This window comes from Schistocerca serialis, chromosome 12 (genome assembly GCF_023864345.2).
Source record: "Schistocerca serialis cubense isolate TAMUIC-IGC-003099 chromosome 12, iqSchSeri2.2, whole genome shotgun sequence".
NCBI lineage: Eukaryota > Metazoa > Arthropoda > Insecta > Orthoptera > Acrididae > Schistocerca > Schistocerca serialis.
Window position 1 is genome coordinate 161,824,048 of NC_064649.1, and position 21,647 is coordinate 161,845,694.

Below are 21,647 nucleotides of genomic sequence, written 5' to 3' on the forward strand. Positions count from 1 at the left end.
TCGTCAGGATAGGGCATTCCAACTCCTGTTAAAGGAGGAAGCAGTGTGGAGAGGCAGACAGTGAAGAAGGTCCTGAATCACAACCCGATGCAGGAAGTCGGAAACATGCAATGAAGAAAAATAACAAGAAGAAAAGATGAAGCGAGCATGCAAACTGCTATAAGAACAGGTTAGAGATCCTGTCAGAATGTGCGCACTTAGGAAGTTGCAAATACGACCGTACACAAAGGTACGAAATCGAGAAGCTGAGGTTGGCAGCACGGGCTCACTTATGTTATGCGGTTCTTGTCAATACCAGAAAGTGAAAATAAATAGCAGGCAAAAGGGCATCGGAGACAGATTTCAGTGCAGTGGAAGAGGTAGCAGCAGCAGTACAACAGCTACTGAAAAGGTTTGCCAGGCATCTAACTTCTCAGTACTGGATGATCGGTATACGTGTGGGGAGCATCTACAGTAGGGGAGAGGAATTACAGAATTTTAGTTCTGGAATTAATGTTATTGGAAATGTATAAATTTTTATACATAAAATATGGTTTGTCAAGAGTATTACAAACTATTATATTTCAAATGTAATGTTCAGCAAAATTTTCCACGTTTATTGTTGGTGGGGTTCGAGCTTCACACAAACTGTATTGAAACGTACGGTTTATTGTTATTCTTTATTGAATTACAATATTAACATGCTAACATTTTATTTTACACACAATTAATGTTAACAATAAGACAAAAGACATTTTGGGACAGACGGCCATAACAGTAGCTCTCGTTTCCAGAAATGTGAAAGATGAAGACACAGAAGCTGAACAGTGACCGTAGCATTAGCGCCTCAACATTTCAAATCTCCTGAGATTCTTTAGTAACAGTCTCTTGGCTCTAATTTGTCTGGCTGATTAAACATTTGTAATGTAAAATAATTTCAGTATAAAAGAATAGGATGTTGAGCAAGTCCACTAACTTTTAAAATATTAACATTTCTGTACACATAGCACAATGAATATCCAGCAGGTAAGAAATTTTGTTCACTAGCTGCTTTATACTATTTTACACTTGTTAATAGCTACACAAAGATTGGCTACATAGGTCTCTGAAATAAATGAGAAACTTGGCACAATAATACTGTATTGACACAATTATCTCAGCCAGACTTAATGACTAGCACCTGACAAATACAGAGTGGTGTGTTCCACCAGCTGTTCGCAGGCACTCGGGTAGGACTAGTATACCGCTGCGACCGCTCTTCTCGAATTCACTTCGGCGATTACGTAATGACGGTCACAGCTTTCGGCACCGTAGTGACAGTCGGGCCACGATCTACCTCGCAGCGCCGTACAGAGTCTCGACGACCGTCAGGATCTGGTCAAAATGTGGCCGCTTCTCGGGCTTGTACTCCCAGCAGCTCAGCATCAGGCGGTACATCTCGTCCGGCGTCCCGTCGGGCTTCGGCATCCGGTATCCTGCAGAGGATGCCGCAAGTGATATTTTAGTGTCACGAGAAAACAGCTGCTATGAAGACAGAGGCTTCAAGTTTAAGTTTTGAGATCATAAACTTTGTAGGGCTAGTAATTCTTCCCCATGGCAGTTATCAATCCGTTGAAAAGACAATACTTCCTGACTTAGTTTTCATCAGTGCACCAGACATCACAGTACATTCCAACAATAATTCACACACTGCTCCCACCACAATGCTCGATGTCGCTCATCCTACCACAACCGTCCCTCCCCCTCCCGAGCTGTGCATATATATACTCCCCCCACCCCCATCCCCGCAACACACACAGTTTCCATCCCATCTGCCACTACCACACAGGATTTTATTTTACTGTCATTTCTTTTGTTGTATCTGTTTGCATTAACTTAAATAATAAATTAGTGATTACCTCATAACATCCATAAATGTTCAGTATAAGTTTGTTAATTCACTCATTTAACAGGTTCTGTAGATTCCAGCACGAGCCAGAATAAATCGAGGTATACAGGGTGTAAAGTTTAAGTTGACAAACCAGAATGACTCAAAAAATAAGCTTCACACGAAAAAATGTGTAGAATCCGAAGTTGATCATTTTTGAGGGGGACATCCCCTGGTGCTAAAATTAGCCTGCCACCACAGCCCCCTGTGGGTGGGGCGGGAGGCAACTTCAAAATTTCAAATGGGAACTCCTATTTTTATTGCAGAATCAGATTCTACATAAAAAGCTATGTACATTTTGTCTTAAACATTTGTTTTGATTCTTGGTAGTTGGCACTGTAATTCAAGAAAACCTGTGTTCTCATTTTTGCACCGAAAATGGTTACAGATAAATAAAAATTACTTATTTACTTCGTAAATTTTGATTCGCTAAAACTAAAACTTTCACTCTCTCTCCCCATAGGGTGGGGTTTGAGAGAGAGGAATAAGAGTTTTACAATTGTTGACCCAAATACGTTCATCTTTAGTTAGCAAGTGGGTTAGTCTTTTCCTCAGTCTTTTACTTTGTTAGTTCACGAGTTCACTCATTAGTAAGTAGGATGTTTGGGTAGTTAGCAAGTCAGATGATTTGGTTGATAATTAAAAGTTGTGTGGCCTCGTGACCACGAAACAAACAAAACTTATCTGAATCTGCAGAATAAATTAATATTTTGGTCAACATTTGTAAAATTCTAATTCCTCTCTCTCAAACCCCAACCTATGGGGAGAGAGGGAAAGTTTTAGCGAATCAAAATTTACGAAGTAAATAAGTAATTTTTATTTATCTGTAACCATTTTCGGTGCAAAAATGAGAACACTGATTTTCTCGAATTACAGCGCCAACTACCAAGAATCAAAACAAATGTTTAAGACAAAATGTACGTAGTTTTTTATGTATAATCTGATTCTGAAATAAAAAATGGGGGTCCCCATTTGAAATTTTAAAGTTGCCTCCCACATCGCCCGCAGGGGGTTGTGGTGATGGGCTAATTTTAGCACCGGCAGGTGTTCCCCTCGAAAATAATCAACTTTGGATCCATCAGCTTTGGATTCTACACATTTTTTCGTGTGAAGCTTATTTTTTGAGTTATTCTGGTTTGTCAACTTAAAATTTACACCCTGTATATTAAAAAAATGAAAGGGAAAATAAACTATCACTCTACTTTAATGTTACTCATGCGTCCGCCATCTAAATGTAATAGAGAAAATTAGAAAGAAAGCACCTACTTTGTAGAAATCAGCTATGCTTTGGAACTGCTCTTTATATGCTATTATTAGCTTCATATTTACTCATGTTCAACAGTACTTTTCAAAGACAATATATGCGTATAGTGGTAATTACTAACAACGATTTTTAACTCTTTCACTGCTCCAGACGTAAATATACGCTAATCGTTTCAGTGCTCCAGACGTATATATACTATTTGCTATAAAAAATACTTACAGCGGTTCCCTGCTACAGTCGTAAAGTTACGTATAAAGCCGACAATCTGGCCAGCGAGTCGGATGTAATTGTTGCGCAAGTATGCAGTTTAATTGTTGGAATACTAGGAAATACCTGAACGACTACTGAATGCTGAATTCGCTTTCTGTTGAGTTCATTCGTATCGCTATATTACCTAGTTTGTGTGCGGCCGTTTCCGCGTTAACGAATAAAATGACGCAACGTTACCGTCCGTTTACAGACGATGAGCTGTTGAGTATTCTAAACCAAAGTGACGACGAGGACATCATCATGCCAAATCCAGAAGATTATGGGTGGACGGATAATGACGATGACGAGCTTTTTGATAAATGTGTCACCACAAATATAAAAAATATTTGTGAACCAACAAACGTTGAACCAGTAAATGCAGATCCAGATTTTGATGTTATCGTCGATTCTTTCTCCGATTCCGAAGAAGAGCCTGAGTGTATGCCTGAAAAATCTCCTAAGAGACACAAAACAGTTGATTTTAGATGGAAAGGCTCTGATTTGGACCCTAAAGTGTATAATTTCGATAACAGTGGTTCTGGTTGCAAAATCATCAATTTAGATGATTTATGTACTATATACGACTGCTTCCAAGTTTTTTTAGCCAAGAAATTGTGAGCTACATAGCTGAACAATGTAATTTATATTATGAACACCTTTGCAATGATGCCAGTGAAAAATCAAGACTGCAACGTTGGAAAAACACAAACAATGGCGAAGTTTATTGTTTCCTTGCTGTAAATTTTCTGATGGCTCGAGTGAGAAAAAATGAAATAAACAGTTATTGGACCATTGATCAATTACTGTCTACTCCAGTATTTGCGCAATTCATGCCAAGAGATAGATATCTTCTGTTACTTAGAATGTTACATTTTGCTGATAACAGTAAGGACCCTGGAGATAACAAAATCTGGAAATTACATCGAATTGTGGATCACTTAAGAAAAGTGTTTCCAGGTGCTTTCTATCCTTTTAAAAATTTTTGCATTGACGAAAGTTTACTTCTCTTCAAAGGTTGTGTCTTCTTCAAGTAGTACATTCCTTCCAAACGATGAAGATTTGGTGTAAAATTTTATGTGTTATGTGAATGTGAAACTGGTTATATTCTTGACTTTATTATTTATGTGGGTGCAGCAACAGACGTAAAAAAAGAAACTGACTTTAGTGTAAATGTTGGAATACCTGGAAGCATTGTTCTCACTTTACTTGAACATCACCTTGGTAAAGGTCACACATCATATGTTGACGATTGGTACACTAGCCCAACATTATTTTCTTATTTGGATGACAGAGTGAGTAATGCCTGTGGAACTGTGAGAACAAACAGCAAAGGCATGCCTGCTTTATCAAAAAAACTTGGAAAAGGCGAGATCGAGTTTAAGTCAACAGATAAACTTCTTGCTCTGAAGTGGCAGGACAAGTGGGAAGTGAGGATGCTTTCAACTCTTCATACAAACGAAATTACAGTGACTGACAAAATTGACAGAACCACAAATGAACCAAAAACAAAACCAGCTTGCGTTGTAAGCTACACTGAAAATATGGGGGCCGTCGACAGGAGCGACATGATGCTAAGTTCAGTAGAATGTGTACGAAAAACTGTAAAATGATATAAAAAAGTTTTTTTTTCATTTGGTGGATATGTCTCTGCTCAATGCGAAGTGCATTATATAAAACTCAAACAGGATGAAATATTTCAGTACCTGATTTTCAAAAGAAACTTATCAAAGAGATCCTAGAGATTCACCAACAACCGCAAACAGAGGGACGTCGTGGAAGGAGATCGGCTGACGGTGACAATCTCTTACGCTTAACCGAGCGCCAATTTATCTCGCTAATTCCAGGAGCTTCAAAGAAGAAGGCCGCCCAGAGAAGGTGTATTGTATGTGCAAAACATGATAAATGAATTGACACAAGATACATTTGTGTAAAATGTAATATTCCTTTACGTTTGAATTTTTGTTTCGAGAGATAGCACACTTTGAAGTATTACAAATGTAATATGTTTTGTATTTTTTTTCTTCTAATAAAGTACCTTTTTCGAACAAAATAAGACTTTCTGAACAAAGATTTAAAAAAGGAAACAATTTACACCGACAATACTGGCTTTTGCATCTCATTTTTATCTCAATAATAACGGTAGACTGTTACAGTCGTAAATATACACACAGGGTGAAAATAACACGCACAGGGTGGGAGTTGCTGAGAGTAAATGCGCAGTGAAAGAGTTAAATGGACAGATTGCTACCATAAAGATGACACATCAGTTTGCAGACGAGAATGAAGAAAAGACTGTTACACATCGAGTTTCGACCAAAGCCTTCTTCAAAAGAAAGGAAAACTCACACACATTCACACAAGTGGGCCCACCTCACACACTGCTCACTCTGGCCACTCAGGGAAAATTGCAACTGTCGCGTCAAAGAAAAGTAGCCGTTGCGAGTGAAGCGAGGAAGGGGGAGGGGTAGCAGGGTACAGGTCCGGCAGAGTGTGCAGGGACCGATGCTACCGCTTTCCCACGCGACCGGACTTCTGACGGGACGCGGTAGGCCTGCGACGGGACCGGAACGGAGCGTGCCGGGCAGACGGATCGGACAGGTGTCGCACCCGGGTCTTCCGCAGGGACGTTAAGCCCGTGCATGGTGCCGGGACGAGGAGGGGCGTAGGGACGGACTAGAAAGCTGTGGAGCTTCACCGGGGCTCCGATTATATATCATCGTGCCCCGAAACGAGACACACCATACTCGAGATTCTTCCCACCCCTCCTAAAGCAGTGTTCCGTCGCCCACGCAACCTTCACAATATCCCGGTCCGTCCCTACACCATTCCCGACCCCGGCCCCTCGCCACGGGGACCGTGCCCCGAGGAAGACTCGTGTGTGAGACCTGCCCGAGCTGTCCGCCTGGCACTTCCTATTACAGTCCTGTCACAGACTAGTCCTCTGCCGTCAGAGGCCGGACCACTTCCGAAACCAGCTGTGTCATACACCGTCGCTACATCTACATCTACATCCATACTCCGCAAGCCACCTGATGGTGTGTGGCGGAGGGTACCTTGAGTAACTCTATCGGTTCTCCCTTCTTTTCCAGTCTCGTATTGTTCGTGGAAAGAAGGATTGGCGGTATGCTTCTGTGTGGGCTCTAATCTCTCTGATTTTATCCTCACGGTCTCTTCGCGAGATATACGTAGGAGGGAGCAATATACTGCTTGACTCCTCGGTGAAGGTATGTTCTCGAAACTTCGACAGAAGCCCGTACCGAGCTACTGAGCGTCTCTCCTTCAGAGTCTTCCACTGGAGCTTATCTATCATCTCCGTAATGCTTTCGCGATTACTAAATGATCCTGAAACGAAGAGCGCTGCTCTCCGTTGGATCTTCTCTATCTCTTCTATCAACCCTATCTGGTACGCATCCCACACTGCTCAGCAGTATTCGAGCAGTGGGCGAACAAGCGTACTGTAACCTACTTCCTTTGTTTCTGAATTGCATTTCCTTAGGATTCTTCCAATGAATCTCAGTCTGGCATCTGCTTTACCGACAATCAACTTTATATGATCATTCCATTTTAAATCACTCCTAATGCGTACGCCCAGATAATTTATGGAATTAGCTGCTTCCAGTTGCTGACCTGCTATTTTGTAGCTAAATGATAAGGCATCTATCTTTCTATGTATTCACAGCACATTACACTTGTCTACATTGAGATTCAATTGCCATTCCCTGCACCGTGCGTCAATTCGCTGCAGATTCTCCTGCATTTCAGAACAATTTTCCAATGTTACAACCTCTCGATACACCACAGCATCATCTGCAAGAAGCCTCAGTGAACTTCCGATGTCATCCACCAGGTCATTTATGTATATTGTGAATAGCAACTGTCCTACGACACTCCCCTGCGGCACACCTGAAATCACTCTTACTTCGGAAGACTTCTCTCCATTGAGAATGACATGCTGCAATCGTTGCACAGCTTTTTATACCGACACGACTACATACCACCTGTCCACCAGAATTGACGGCCACCGCCAAACTGTGGCTGCGAAAATGGCGAACCACCCTGCGGTACATCGTGCAGCCGAACACGAGATGTTCAATTTTGACGGCCGCTCCGTGACCTGGGCCACCCGGATCCTTTCCTCCACCGTAAGCTTTTCTGAACTGTGCAGAGAGCAGTTAACCTGAAACACGTACTCCACTGCCGAAAACATCCCTGCCTCGACCTGCTGTAGCCCACTGGCCCCACATTTGTCCTATCACTTCCTCCCAGTTTGTGTCCCCTGGCTCTCTGTCAATGCTCCCACCAGTCTTTCCCCCTCTCTGATTCTTTCATTTTCCACCCCCTGCCTCCCTCCCACTCTTCCTCGCCCCGCCACCTCCTGCAGTGGCCCTCGCACACTTGCCAGACAACGCTCTTCTCTCTCTTTTACCGATTGTAATACATCAGATGGCTGCTGAATTGGTGAATTGATATCATATCTGTGGAAAGAACTACCTCGAGAAATACAATGAATCTGGAAAATGCCTGTATCCCTTGAGAGAGTAATAAACATCGAAAATCGTCTGCAGAATGTATTGCAGAGAGATGAAAATAACTGTAATATACGGTGACAAACACAATTAAATAATGGGAAATATAACTTAGAACAATTTTCAGCAAAGTAATAAATTGCTAACAAGGGAACCTCCCCATCACACCCCCCTCAGATTTAGTTATAAGTTGGCACAGTGGATAGACCTTGAAAAACTGAACACAGATTAATCGAGAAAACAGGAAGAAGTTGTGTGGAACTATGAAAAAAACAAGCAAAATATACAAAGTGAGTAGTCTATGGCAAGATAGGCAACATCAAGGACAGTATGAGCTCAGGAGCGCCGTGGTCCCGTGGTTAGCATGAGCAGCTGCAGAACAAGAGATCCTTGGTTCCAGTCTTCCCTCGAGTGAAAAGTTAACTTTCTTTATTTTCTCAAAGTTATGATCTGTCCGTTCGTTCGTTGACGTCTCTGTTCACTGTAATAAGTTTAGTGTCTGCGTTTTGCGACTGCACCACAAAACTGTGCGATTAGGAGACGAAAGGTCGTGCCTCTCCAATGGGAACCGAAAACATTTGATCGCAAGGTCATAGGTCAACCGTTTCCTCCACAGGAAAACACGTCTGATATATTCTATACGACACTGGTGACAGCATGTGCGTCACATGACAGGAATATGTTGTCGACCCACCTAACTTGTACACTTGGCGAATGGGTAAAAAGATTCTTCTACCTTGCCTGATTTAGGTTTTCTTGTGGATGTGATAATCACTCCCAAAAAAGTGGTGAAAACATAAGAGTTTGTCACATAAACTGCAACAAATGAATGCAACAGTTTCACAGTCGCACAGTTTTCCCTGTGCTCTGTGAAAACATATGTTTTGTTTCGATGTTTGTTTAGGTGTAGCGTCCCCATACTACGGCGCAGTTACCTCGCATCTGACGGACAGACGAACAGATAATAATTGTCTGAAAATAAAAAATTAAACTTTTCACTCGATGGAAGACTTGAACCAATGACTTCTCGTTCTGCAGCTGCTCACGCTAACCACGGGACCACGGCACTCCTGAGCTCATATTATCCTTGATGTTGCCTATCTTGCTTATGAACTACTTAGTTTGTATATTTTGCTTATTTTTTTCATAGTTCCACACAACTTCTTCTGTTTTCTCGATTGATCTGTGTTCAGTTTTTCAAGGCCTATCCACTGTGCCAATTTATAACTAAATCTGAGAGGGGTGCGATGGGGAGGTTCCCTTGTAAGAAAGAGGATAGTAAGCAGTGATCAATAATTCTAGATTATGGAATACAAGGAATAGCTCACAATTGGTTCACCTCTTACTTTAACAACAGACAGCAAAATGTCATTATTCACAGTGTTGAGAATGGCTGTGATGTGGGGTCTGGGTGGAGTACTGTCAACTAGGAGGTGCCCCGGGGATCAGCGTTGGGGCCAACTGTGTTCTTTATTTATATGAATGGTATACCCTCTAGTATTAAAGGTAATCTTAAAATATTTCTGTTCGCTGATGACACTAGCTTAGTAGTAAAGGATGTTGTATCAAACATTGGCTCTGTTTCAAATAGTGCAGTTCATGAGATGACTTCATGGTTTGTAGAAAATAAACTAACACTAAATCACAGTAAGACTCAGTTTTTACAGTTTCTAACACACACTTTGACAAAACAAGACGTTTTAATTTCACAGAATGGAGATATGATTAATGAAACTGAACAGCTCAAATTTCTAGGTGTTCAGATAGACAGTATACTGTTGTGGCAAGCCCACGTTCAGGATCTTGTTCAAAGACTTAATGCTGCCATTTTTACTCCTCAAACGGTATCTGAAGTAAGTGATCATTTGACATGAAAATTAGTCTACCTTGTTTATTTTGATTCACTTATGGTACTTGGTATTATATTTCGGGGTAACTCTTTCCATTCTCAAAGGATATTTTTGGCTCAGAAACAGGTAGTTCAGGCAATAAGTGGTGTAAGTTCACAAAACTCTTGTTGCCCCCTATTCACTAGTCTGGGGTATTCTGACATTGGCCAATCAATATATATATTCTTTACTGTCATTTCTCATTAACAATATCAGCTTATTCCTCAGAATTAGCAGCTTTCACTCAGTTAATACTAGGCAGAAATCCAATCTGCATTTGGATTGCTTCCTTAACTCTTGTGCCGAAATATGTGCAGTATACTGATGCATCCAATTTCAATAAGCTACCACAATAATTCAAAAATCTTAGCAGTAATCCATGTGCTTTCAAATCTAAACTGAAGAGTTTCCTCATGGTCACTCCTTCTACTCTGTTGAGGAGTTCCTTGAAAAATTAAGCTGATTCCTTGTTATACTGCTGCTTACATTTACTTAAAATGATGGCTTTACGTTTTTTGGGTTTGTAAGAATTTTATTTTATCTGTTATTACTTTTATGTTGTAATTTCATGTACTGACACATTCCATTAGATGGGATACTGACAGAAGTAAAGCTGTGAGGACGGGGCGTGAGTCGTGCTTGGGTAGCTCAGTCGGTAGAGCACTTGCCCGCAAAAGGCAAAGGTCCCACGTTTGAGTTTCGGTCAGGCACGCAGTTTTAATCTGCCAGGAAGTTTCACATTTTGACCTCAGAGATTTGCTCCTCAATTTGGTCTTACAGAATTAGATGTGTAAATAAAAAAATAAAAAAAAAACATTTTATTTGTCACTTCACTCACCATTGTCAATTTTCTCACGTGCCTGTGAATTACTCATACCATTGTATGGCACTCCTCCACGAGAAAATATTTCCCAAATGAGAATGCCATAACTCCACACATCACACAGTGACGTGTATTTACCTGAAATTTATGAGAATCATGTATAAGAACATACAAACCAATTATAAAAGCACAGACATAACTGGAGATGATATTCTGGCATTAAATAACAATGATATTTGACAAACCTCTAAATAAAAATATATAGTTCTTTCACTGTGAACCTTGTTCTTAATTGCCTTCTTCCTCAAATGTGATACAGTGTCACCAGTAATACCAGAAATGCCAAGAAAAGGAAGGAAGTATAAAGTTCTGTACTTTTGTCACAAATGAATACCTTATAGTTTGTAACCTATTTTAACAATGAATGATAAGTAGTTCTGTGACTACAGACACATCACAATCTGTACCAAAAGTCACATCTTGATAATGTGCCTCAATTCAATACATATGATTATTAATACAGGCCATTAAAGAAAATGATACAATAAAAAGCCAGCTGTCAAGTCTTCAAATAGCCTGTAAAGTGCTCTTTAGAAAAAATTTGTGGTTTTTTTTTTTTTTTTTTTTTTTTTTTTTTTTTTTTTTTTTTTTCCCAAACTGTTATACAATGTATGAATATAATAGAAAGAAACATTCCACATGGGAAAAATATATTAAAAAAAGATGCTGTGACTTACCAAACGAGAAAGCACTGGTAGACAGACACAATAAAAAAACACACACACAAATTTCAAGCTTTCGCAACCCATGGTTGCTTCATCAGGAAAGAGGGAAGGAGCGGGAAAGATGAAAGGATTTGGGTTTTAAGGGAGAGGGTAAGAAGTCATTCCAATCCCGGGAGCGGAAAGACTTACCTTAGGGGGAAAAAGGGACAGGTACACACTCACGCGCACACACACACATATATCCATCCGCACATATACAGACACAAGCAGACATATGTAAAGGCAAAGAGTTTGGGCAGAGATGTCAGTCGAGGCGGAAGTACAGAGGCAAAGATGTCGTTGAATGACAGGTGAGGTACGAACAGCGGCAACTTGAAATTAGCGGAGGCTGAGGCCTGGTGGGTAATGAGAAGAGAGGATATACTGAAGGGCAAGTTCCCATCTCCGGAGTTCTGACAGGTTGGTGTTGGTGGGAAGTATCCAGATAACCCGGACGGTGTAACACTGTGCCAAGATGAGCTGGCCGTGCACCGAGGCATGTTTAGCCACAGGGTGATCCTCATTACCAACAAACACTGTCTGCCTGTGTCCATTCATGCGAATGGACAGTTTGTTGCTGGTCATTCCCACATAGAATGCATCACAGTGTAGGCAGGTCAGTTGGTAAATCACGTGGGTGCTTTCACACGTGGCTCTGCCTTTGATCGTGTACACCTTCCGGGTTACAGGACTGGAGTAGGTGGTGGTGGGAGGGTGCACGGGACAGGTTTTACACCGGGGGCGGTTACAAGGGTAGGAGCCAGAGGGTAGGGAAGGTGGTTTGGGGATTTAATAGGGATGAACTGAGAGGTTACGAAGGTTAGGTGGATGGCGGAAAGACGCTCTTGGTGGAGTGGGGAGGATTTTGTGAAGGATGGATCTCATTTCAGGGCAGGATTTGAGGAAGTCTTATCCCTGCTGGAGAGCCACATTCAGAGTCTGATCCAGTCCCGGAAAGTATCCTGTCACAAGTGGGGCACTTTTGTGGTTCTTCTGTGGGAGGTTCTGGGTTTGAGGGGACGAGGAAGTGGCTCTGGTTATTGGCTTTTGTACCGAGTAGCGAGGGTAGTTGGGGGATGCGAAAACTGTTTTCAGGTTGTTGGTGTAATGGTTCAGGGATCAGGACTGGAGCAGATTCATTTGCCCTGAAGACCTAGGCTGTAGGGAAGAGACCGTTTGATGTGGAATGGGTGGCAGCTGTCATAATGGAGTTACTGTTGCTTGTTGGAGGGTTTGATGTGGACGGACGTGTGAAGCTGGCCATAGGACAGATGGAGGTCAATGTCAAGGAAAGTGGCACAGGATTTGGAGTAGGACCAGTTGAATCTGATGGAACCAAAGGAGTTGAGGTTGGAGAGGAAATTCTGGAGTTCTTCTTCACTGAAAAGTAAATTCTCCACAAAGTATTATTGTAAGTGTGACAAAATTTTAAATAAGCAAATTGTAACCTTGAGATGTCTCCTGTACATCAGACATATGTTCTGAAATTGTGTACATTATGAGATGAATAAAACACATTTCACATTTACTCCATAAATTACCTTTACATGTGTCGATTTTTTTTTTTCTGCTAAGAGCAATGTGTTGAGTTCTGTCTGCAAGGAAGTCTTGAATCCTGTTGCAAATCTCGTCTGATACTTGGTAAACTCATATTTTTTTCAGTGAAAGGCAGTGCACGGCGGTGTCAAATACCTTCCTAAAGTAGTGGAACTCGGCATCAAACTGAATGCTGTTGTCTACAGTGCTGTGGATCTCCAGGAGGAACAGATCGAGCTGATTTCCATAAGATATCCATCTGTGGAATTTGTGTTGGTTTTATAGGAGATTTTTGCTCTTGAACATAGAACATTTTCCATAATTCTAAAAGAGTTTAACGTCAATGACCTAGGTCAGTCCTGTGGCCCTTGAAATGGGGAATGACCTGTGATAGGTATTTTTTGTTGCTTTAGCAATCAACAATAAACTGCTGCTAGAAGGGGAGCAGGTTCTTTCACGTTATCTTCTTAGAACCTTATAGGTACCTCATCTGGTCCCGACGCCTTTTCTCTATTAAGTGATCGCAGCTGCATTTCTGTCCCACGATTGTCACCTTACGATTGCAGTGAGTACGATATCATTAAAATTGGACCACGGATCGATGTAAATATGTTGCCCGGTCAGATGTATCACATTTCTCATTAAACCAGGTCAACGGTCACGTCTGGGTATACTGGCATCGAACCCGACACCTGCTTCAAACTTGCGTTGCACTGCGGACACAGGCCAGTGGGGGCAGTGTTATGTCTCGAGGGATGCTGGCCTGGTTTCCCACAGGATCTGCTGTAGTAACCGATAGCATGATGGCAGCTGTGGACTAAGTAAACATTATTGCAGACCACCTAAATTCCCCGGACACAGTGGCATCTTCCAGCAAGATAAATGTCCGTGTCACGAGGCTAGAAGTGTGCTACAGTGGTCCGAGGAGCGTGACAGTGAACCCACGTCGATGTCTCGGCCTCCAAATATGTCTCATCTGAACAGTGCTGGGGTGCTAGCCGGTACCGGCTCAGTGCCCGCAAACTACTGGCTCATAATTTTACAAGTTGTGCATACTCGGTGCCACATAGGTCCGGAAACGTACCGAGGACTTGTCGAATCACTCTGTGTTATGTTCCATAGGTGAACCGTCACGGTACTAAGCAGGTGGACACAGTGTTTTGGTTATTCGGTGTATGTTCCATTAGTACATATTCACACTGTTGTCTCCCATTTTAAGAGTCTGAAAACTTCCTCCAGTTTCCTGAAAATAGTTTTTGTGATACGGAATCTTCTTGCCTCTCTCCTCTTTCACTTCTGAATTTTCTAGTATCATGAAATCTGAAGGAACTTTCCTCCAGAGTACCAATATAGGCTGAATACAATAAACCTGAGATAATGTTTGGAAGACAAAATAAGAGTGTAAGAGACATGCTGACTTCTTTATACCCTAATGTTAATTTCTTTTTTTTTTTTTTTAAATCTGCTTTGGTTATTTGAATTCCTATGGAAACACCAATGTAAGGATGTAGAGGCTTATCTCACGAGGGGTAAGATAGATACTGCCGACAGGAAAATTAAAGAGACCTTTGGAGAAAAGAGAACTACTTGTATGAATATCAAGAGCTCAGATGGAAACCCTGTTCTAAGGAAAGAAGGGAAAGCAGAAAGGTGGAAGGAGTATATAGAGGGTCTATACAACGGTGATGTACTTGGGGACAATATTATGGAAATGGACGAGAATGTAGATGAAGATGAAATGGGAGATACAATACTGCGTGAAGAGTTTGACAGAGCACTGAAAGACCTGAGTCGAAACAAGGCCCCGGGAGTAGACAACATTCCATTAGAACTACTGACAGCCTTGGGAGAGCCAGTCCTGACAAAACTCTACCATCTCGTGAGCAAGATGTATGCGACAGGTGAAATACCCTCAGACTTCAAGAAGAATATAATAATTACAATCCGAAAGAAAGCAGGTGTTGACAGATGTGAAAATTACCGAACTATCAGTTTAATAGGTCACAGCTGCAAAATACTAACGCAAATTCTTTACAGACAAATGGAAAAACTAGTAGAAGCTGACCTCAAGGAAGATCAGTTTGGATTCCGTAGAAATATTGGAACACGTGAGGCAATACTGGCCCTACAACTTATCTTAGAATCTAGATTAAGGAAAGGCAAACCTATGTTTCTAGCATTTGTAGACTTAGAGAAAGCTTTAGACAATGTTGACTGGAATACTCTCTTTCAAATTCTGAAGGTGGCAGGGGTAAAATACAGGGAGCGAAAGGCTATTTACAATTTGTACAGAAACCAGATGGCAGTTATAAGAGTCGAGGGGCATGAAAGGGAAGCAGTGGTTGGGAAGGGAGTGAGACAGGGTTGTAGCCTCTCCCCGATGTCATTCAATCTTTATATTGAGCAAGCAGTGAAGGAAACAAAAGAAAAATTCAGAGTAGGTATTAAAATACATGGAGAAGAAGTAAAAACTTTGAGGTTTGCCAATGACATTGTAATTCTGTCAGAGACAGCAAAGGACTTGGAAGAGCAGTTGAACTGAATGGACAGTGTCTTGAAAGGAGGTTATAAGATGAACATCAACAAAAGCAAAACGAGGATAATGGAATGTAGTCGAATTAAGTCAGGTGATGCTGAGGGAATTAGATTAGGAAATGAGACACTTAAAGTAGTAAAGGAGTATTGCTATTTGGGGAGCAAAGAAACTGATGATGGTGGAAGTAGAGATGATATCAAATGTATACTGGCAATGGCAAAGAAAGCGTTTCTGAAGAAGAGAAATTTGTTAACATCGAGTATAGAGTTAAGTGCCACGAAGTCGTTTCTGAAAGGATTTGTATGGAGTGTAGCCATGTATGGAAGTGAAACATGGACGATAAATAGTTTAGCCAAGAAGAGAATAGAAGCTTTTGAAAAGTGGTGCTACAGAAGAATGCTGAAGATTAGATGGTTAGATCACATAACTAATGAGGAGTTATTGAATAGAATTGGGGAGAAGAGAAGTTTGTGGCACAACTCGACTAGAAGAAGGGATTGGTTGGTAGGACATGTTCTGAGACATCGAGGGATCACCAATTTAGTATTGGAGGGCAGCGTGGAGGGTAAAAATCGTAAAGGGAGACCAAGAGATGAATACACTAAGCGGATTCAGAAAGATGTAGGCTGCAGTATGTACTGGGAGATGAAGAAGCTTGCGCAGGATAGGGTAGCATGGAGAGCTGCATCAAACCAGTCTCAGGACTGAAGACCACAACAACAACAATGGAAACACCAGCTAAAGCTTTTTACACATTGTCATGAAATACATGCAAGAAGCACATTTCAGTATAAATCAGATGCTCATAATATTACAACTAGCCAATACTTCGAGCAACACCAGACAATATTTGTCTTCAGAATGAGACATGTCTCTGCAATATCCTTTCTTCCAGGAGTGCCAGTTCTGCAAGGTCTGCAGGAGAGCTTCTGTGAAGTTTGGAAGGTAGGAGATGAGGTACTGGTGACAATAAAGCTGCAAAGGTGGGTCGCAAGTCATGCTTCGGTAGCTCAGACGGTGGATCACTTGCCTGTGAAAGGTAAAGGTCCCGAGTTCGGGTCCGGGCCCCGCACACAGTTTTAATCTGCCAGGAAGTTTCAGTATTTGTCTTCCAAATAACATTATCTGAAAGGACTGCCTTTAGTTGACATGTGTGGCACAGTGACAAACTGGCACCAGTCCTCAGAAGCTAATATGGATATGTTTGTATAACAAAGAACACATCAGCTTCTGACATTTGTTCACTTTACTTGTCCTAAGACCATTTTATGTGACACAAAACATGTCAGTTTAAAACAAGCATGAACAGAAGGATTTAGTGTTCACGACTGATTAGAGTTACACAGATGTATGCATATACACAAAAAGTAACTGCAGAAAATACACACACACACACACACACACACACACACATATACCAAGCGTCAGCATAGCAGGAAAACACACACATAAAAGAAGGTTATAGTTATACAAGCTTTCGGAGCCACAACCACAGGTCAGGGGAGTTGGGCACTGCACAAATGGTTTAATTCATACTTAACTGGAAGAATGCAGAAAGTTGGAATAAGTGGTTCATGTAATGTTAAAACAACAGCTGATTCCTCAAACTGTGGGGCTATCAAGTACAGGGTCCCACAGGGTTCGGTCTCGGGTCCTTTACTGTTCTTGATATACATTAATGACTTACCATTCCACCTTGATGAAGATGCAAAGTTAGTTCTTTTTGCTGATGATACAAGTATAGCAATAACATCCAAAAACCAAGAACTAAGTGATGTAATTGTAAATGATGTTTTTCACAAAATTATTAAGTGGTTCTCAGCAAACGGACTCTCTTTAAATTTTGATAAAACACAGTATATACAGTTCCGTACAGTAATTGGCACAACTCCAGTAATAAATATAGACTTTGAACAGAAGTCTGTAGCTAAAATTTTTAGGTGTGTCCATTGATGAGAAGTTAAACTCGAAGCAACACATTGATGGTCTGCTGAAATGTCCGAGTTCTGCTACGTATGCTATTAGGGTTAGTGCAAATTTTGGTGATAAGAATCTCAGTAAATTAGCTTACTATGCCTACTTTCATTCACTGCTTTCGTACGGCATCATATTCTTGAGTAATTCATCGTTGAGTAGAAAAGTATTCATTGCTCAAAAACGTGTAATCAGAATAATTGCTGGAGCCCACCCACAGTCATCCTGCAGACATCTATTTAAAGATTTAGGGATCCTCACAGTATATATATTCACTTATGAAATTTGTTGTTAATAATCCAACCCAGTTCAAAAGTAATAGCAGTGTGCATAGCTATAACACCAGGAGAAAGGATGATCTTCACTATGCAGGGTTAAATCTGACTTTGGCACAGAAAGGGGTAAATTATGCTGCCACAAAAGTCTTTGGTCACCTACCAAACAGCATCAAAAGCCTGACAGATAGCCAACTAACATTTAAAAATAAATTAAAAAAATTTCTAGATGACAACTCCTACTCATTGGCTGAATTTGTAGATATAAATTAAGGGGGGAAAACAAACAACAACTACTTAAACATTAGTGTCATGTAATGTAATGTAATATCTTGTACAGACATCTTTTATTAACCTGAAACATTCCACATCATTACGAAGTGTCAAGTATTAAGTATTAAGTATTAATCTAATCTAATCTACTGGATGGTACGAGAAGGAAAGACCATATTACATCATATTGTTAAAAAATTATTATTTTCGTTATTTATCTGTGTGTGTGTGTGTGTGTGTGTGTGTGTGTGTGTGTGTGTGTGTGTGTGTGTGTGTGTGTGCGTGCGCTTCTTTTTTTTTCTGAGTCATCAGTCTCCTGGCTGGTTTGATGTGACCCACCACGAATTTCTTCCCTGTAACAATCTCTTCATCTTGGGTAGCACTTGCACCGTATGTCCTCAATTATTTGCCGGATGTATTCCGATCTCTGTTTTCCTATACAGTTTGTACCTTTTACAGCTCCCTCTAGTGCCACAGAAGTTATTCTCCGATTCATAACACACACCTACCACCTCGTCCATCCTTCTCGTCAACATTTTCCACATATTTCTTTCCTCTCCGATTCTGTGCAGAACCTCCTAATTCCTTACTTCATCAGTCCACCTAATTTTTGACATTCTTCTGAAGCGTCACATCTCAAATGCTTTGATTCTCTTCGGTTCTGGTTTCCTGCCTGCTCGTGATTCACTACCATAACAGACTTTGGTTCGAACATACATTTTCAGAAAGTCCTTCCTCAAATTATGGCCTATGCTTGACAGCAGTACGCTTCTCTTGGAGGGAATGCCCTCACTGCCTGTCTTTTAAGTCCTCCTTGCTCTTTCCATCACAGGTTATTTTGCTGCATAGGTAGAAGAATTACTTAACTTCATCTACTTCGTGATCCCCAATTCTGATGTTAAGTTTCTCACTGTTTCTGCCGCACTTTTGTCTTTTTTCGAGTTTATATTCTTGATCTGTATTTGTACTAGAGATGGGCAAAACTGTTCTTTTCAGAGATCGGATCAGAACTGTTCACTCCCTGAAATGAATTAGCTCTTTTTCATGACTCACCACTCATTTACAATAGAAAATAAATGGAAGGCACATTGCCCTTTAAACTTGGTTTATTCCAGTACTATACCTGTATTTTGATCTTATTTGATCCAATTTTGAAGTAACACAGATAATCAGTAAAAATTTTGTATTGTTTATTGAAATTTCCACGATATGACAAAGTTTTTGATTATTGATTTATTTTGCACTATCGTGGTTTTTTGGGTGATCGGAAAATGTTGTAACTTGAGATTTACATTAACAATATATTTGGCTACAATGTATTAAAATTTCATTAACCTCATACAAATACATCGCAAGCCATATATTTTTAAAGTGAACGTTTCCTTCCGAAGACGCCTAAAATCGCAAAATCCGTACCAGAATAAGAAAAAAACTATAAATTTGACTGTAAAACGAAAGTGCTGCATATAGCCTTACGCAGAATAAAACAAGGAAAATATTGGTGTATCACATTTTGCGATACGTTTATCGGTTCGCTCGTAATTAAAGCGTAAATTCGAGTGTCCATAATAAAAATCCTATAGTAAGAGGAGTCGTCAGGAACCTAATCTAATCAGTTTAAACAAATAAAAATAAAATGAAAACAAATGATGTATACATAACATAATAATGTAATATACGTAGCGGTATTACTACGAAGAACAATATCCAGTAGAGACGAACTCCGATGCAGAGCCGCTGAGTCGAGCAGGTCGAGCCGCGAGCTGTATTACTGCGTGAGCCGAGACCGCAGAGACCAGAGTGACACCTGAGTCGCTTTGCTCAACGCTCTGGCTAGAGTCGAGACGGTGGGGTGAGCGTTGAGCGGGCGAGTTCCGAGGGTGGGGGGAGCGGTGAACTCACCCGCTCCGAGACAAATCGTCTGTTCTCTTGCGAGCAGGTTGTTGCAAGTAGTTCCTATGTTATCCGCTAGGTGGCTCTCTGTCCTGTTGCTCGCATCAACTGCCCAGAGGGCAGGACGTGCGACTGAAACGATCGCCGACAGAGTGCGATGCGAAGTCAAGCTGCGCCAGACACTGCGCGCGGCAGACGACGCACAGAGACGGCACGGCATATGTGAGACACTAAATCCAATGGGGCACTGCACAATGGAGGCAGCCAAGGTAGAAGCAGGGCAGAGGCCGGCGCTGGCTGTGTTGTGTGGCGTGCACTGTGCTGTGACCAGCAAAGGCGCCGCTGATATGCTCCGTCTCTCTCTCTCTCTCTCTCTCTCTCTCTCTCTCTCTCTCTCTCTGCCGTGGGAAACGTTTGGAGCTACCGTTCTTTTTTTCTGAATCACTGATTGTTCATTCCTTTGAAAGATTCAACTCTATGAATTAGTTCAAGAGTGCATCCCCCATCTCTAATTTGTACACATTAGACTGTTCGTGCCACCCAATACATCCTGTAATTCATCTTGTCATTCACTGTGGATAGCAACGTCATCGGTGAATCTTATCATTGATATCCTTTTCCCCTGAATTTTAATCTTACTCTTGAATATTTCTTTTATTGCAGTCATTGCTTCTTTAATCTATAGACTGAACAGTAGAGGTGAAGGACTGCATCCCTGTCTTACACCTTTTTTAATACAAGCTTTATTTTAGAGTGCTGTGTGCTATCTGTCACTATATCTTTGATGTAGGCACACATTTATCCGTAAGCACAAACTGTTTGTGCTCGGTTGCAATGATGTTATGCAGTTATTATCACATACTGCAGGAACGAGCATGTTTTTGTTTAAATGCTGAGATTACTTTTGTGCTTTTTTTAGTTTTTGTGGAACTTCATTGTAAAAAATTCACCCTGCTTCTTGATCAATTTTTCTATATGTGTATTGGCAGCACCATTCCAAATCATTACACAGTGTGATAAGTATGAATATATGAGATTGTAGTACACATTTAGAAATGTGTATCTATTTACGGAGGAAGACATCTTCCTCAGCTAGCTAGTTAGTTAGTTAGTCACACGTTCCACAGATCATTTGTATGATTGTATTATCAAAATGATGTCAAATGAATCAGTTTACAGGATATGTGCATGATTAGTGTTAACATTAATAAACACATTACTCTTCGGTCTTCCACAGCTTCACTTAAAAATTTCACTAGTAAATATACGTACTTTGACGGTGCAGTGAAAATGACTAGCTCCTCGGAGAGATATCTACATAACAACTGCGGATGAACACCACATATTATTCTTACTGCTCTTCTTTGGGCAATCGAGATATCCTTCCTACGTGATGAGTGCCCCAGAAAATTATTCCATTGGACATTATTGAATGGAAACTTGCAAAATATGTCAGGAGATCGATTCATTTATTTCTGAGACCAGCAATTATATAAAGAGCAAAAGTAGCTGCACTTAATTGTTTGAGAGGCTCAGTAATTTGATTCTCCCAGTTCAAGTTTTCATAATATGTAAAACGAAAAATTTGGAGCATCTTACCTAGTTACTGACCCCTGATCACGTGTTACATCAATTGTTGGTATGACCCTAATTGTTGTGCAGAACTGAATATACTGTGTTTTCTCAAAACTGAGGGAGACTTGATTTTCAGAGAACCATTTCATAATTCGTTGAAGAAC

The 21,647-nt window shown here is 40.9% G+C and overlaps 1 protein-coding gene across 1 annotated transcript in view; it reads right to left on the reverse strand.

Moving 5' to 3' along the window:
• Positions 1-640: 640 nt before the first annotated feature.
• Positions 641-21,647, reverse strand: part of LOC126428018 (tyrosine-protein kinase Fer) — a 638,139-nt gene continuing 617,132 nt past the window's right edge. The window contains exons 14-15 of the mRNA XM_050089898.1: positions 10,673-10,795; positions 641-1,454 (exon numbers count right to left, since the gene is read on the reverse strand). Of these exons, the coding sequence (XP_049945855.1) occupies positions 1,312-1,454; positions 10,673-10,795 (266 nt within the window). The 3' untranslated portion in view covers positions 641-1,311. The remainder of the gene's footprint in view (positions 1,455-10,672; positions 10,796-21,647) is intronic.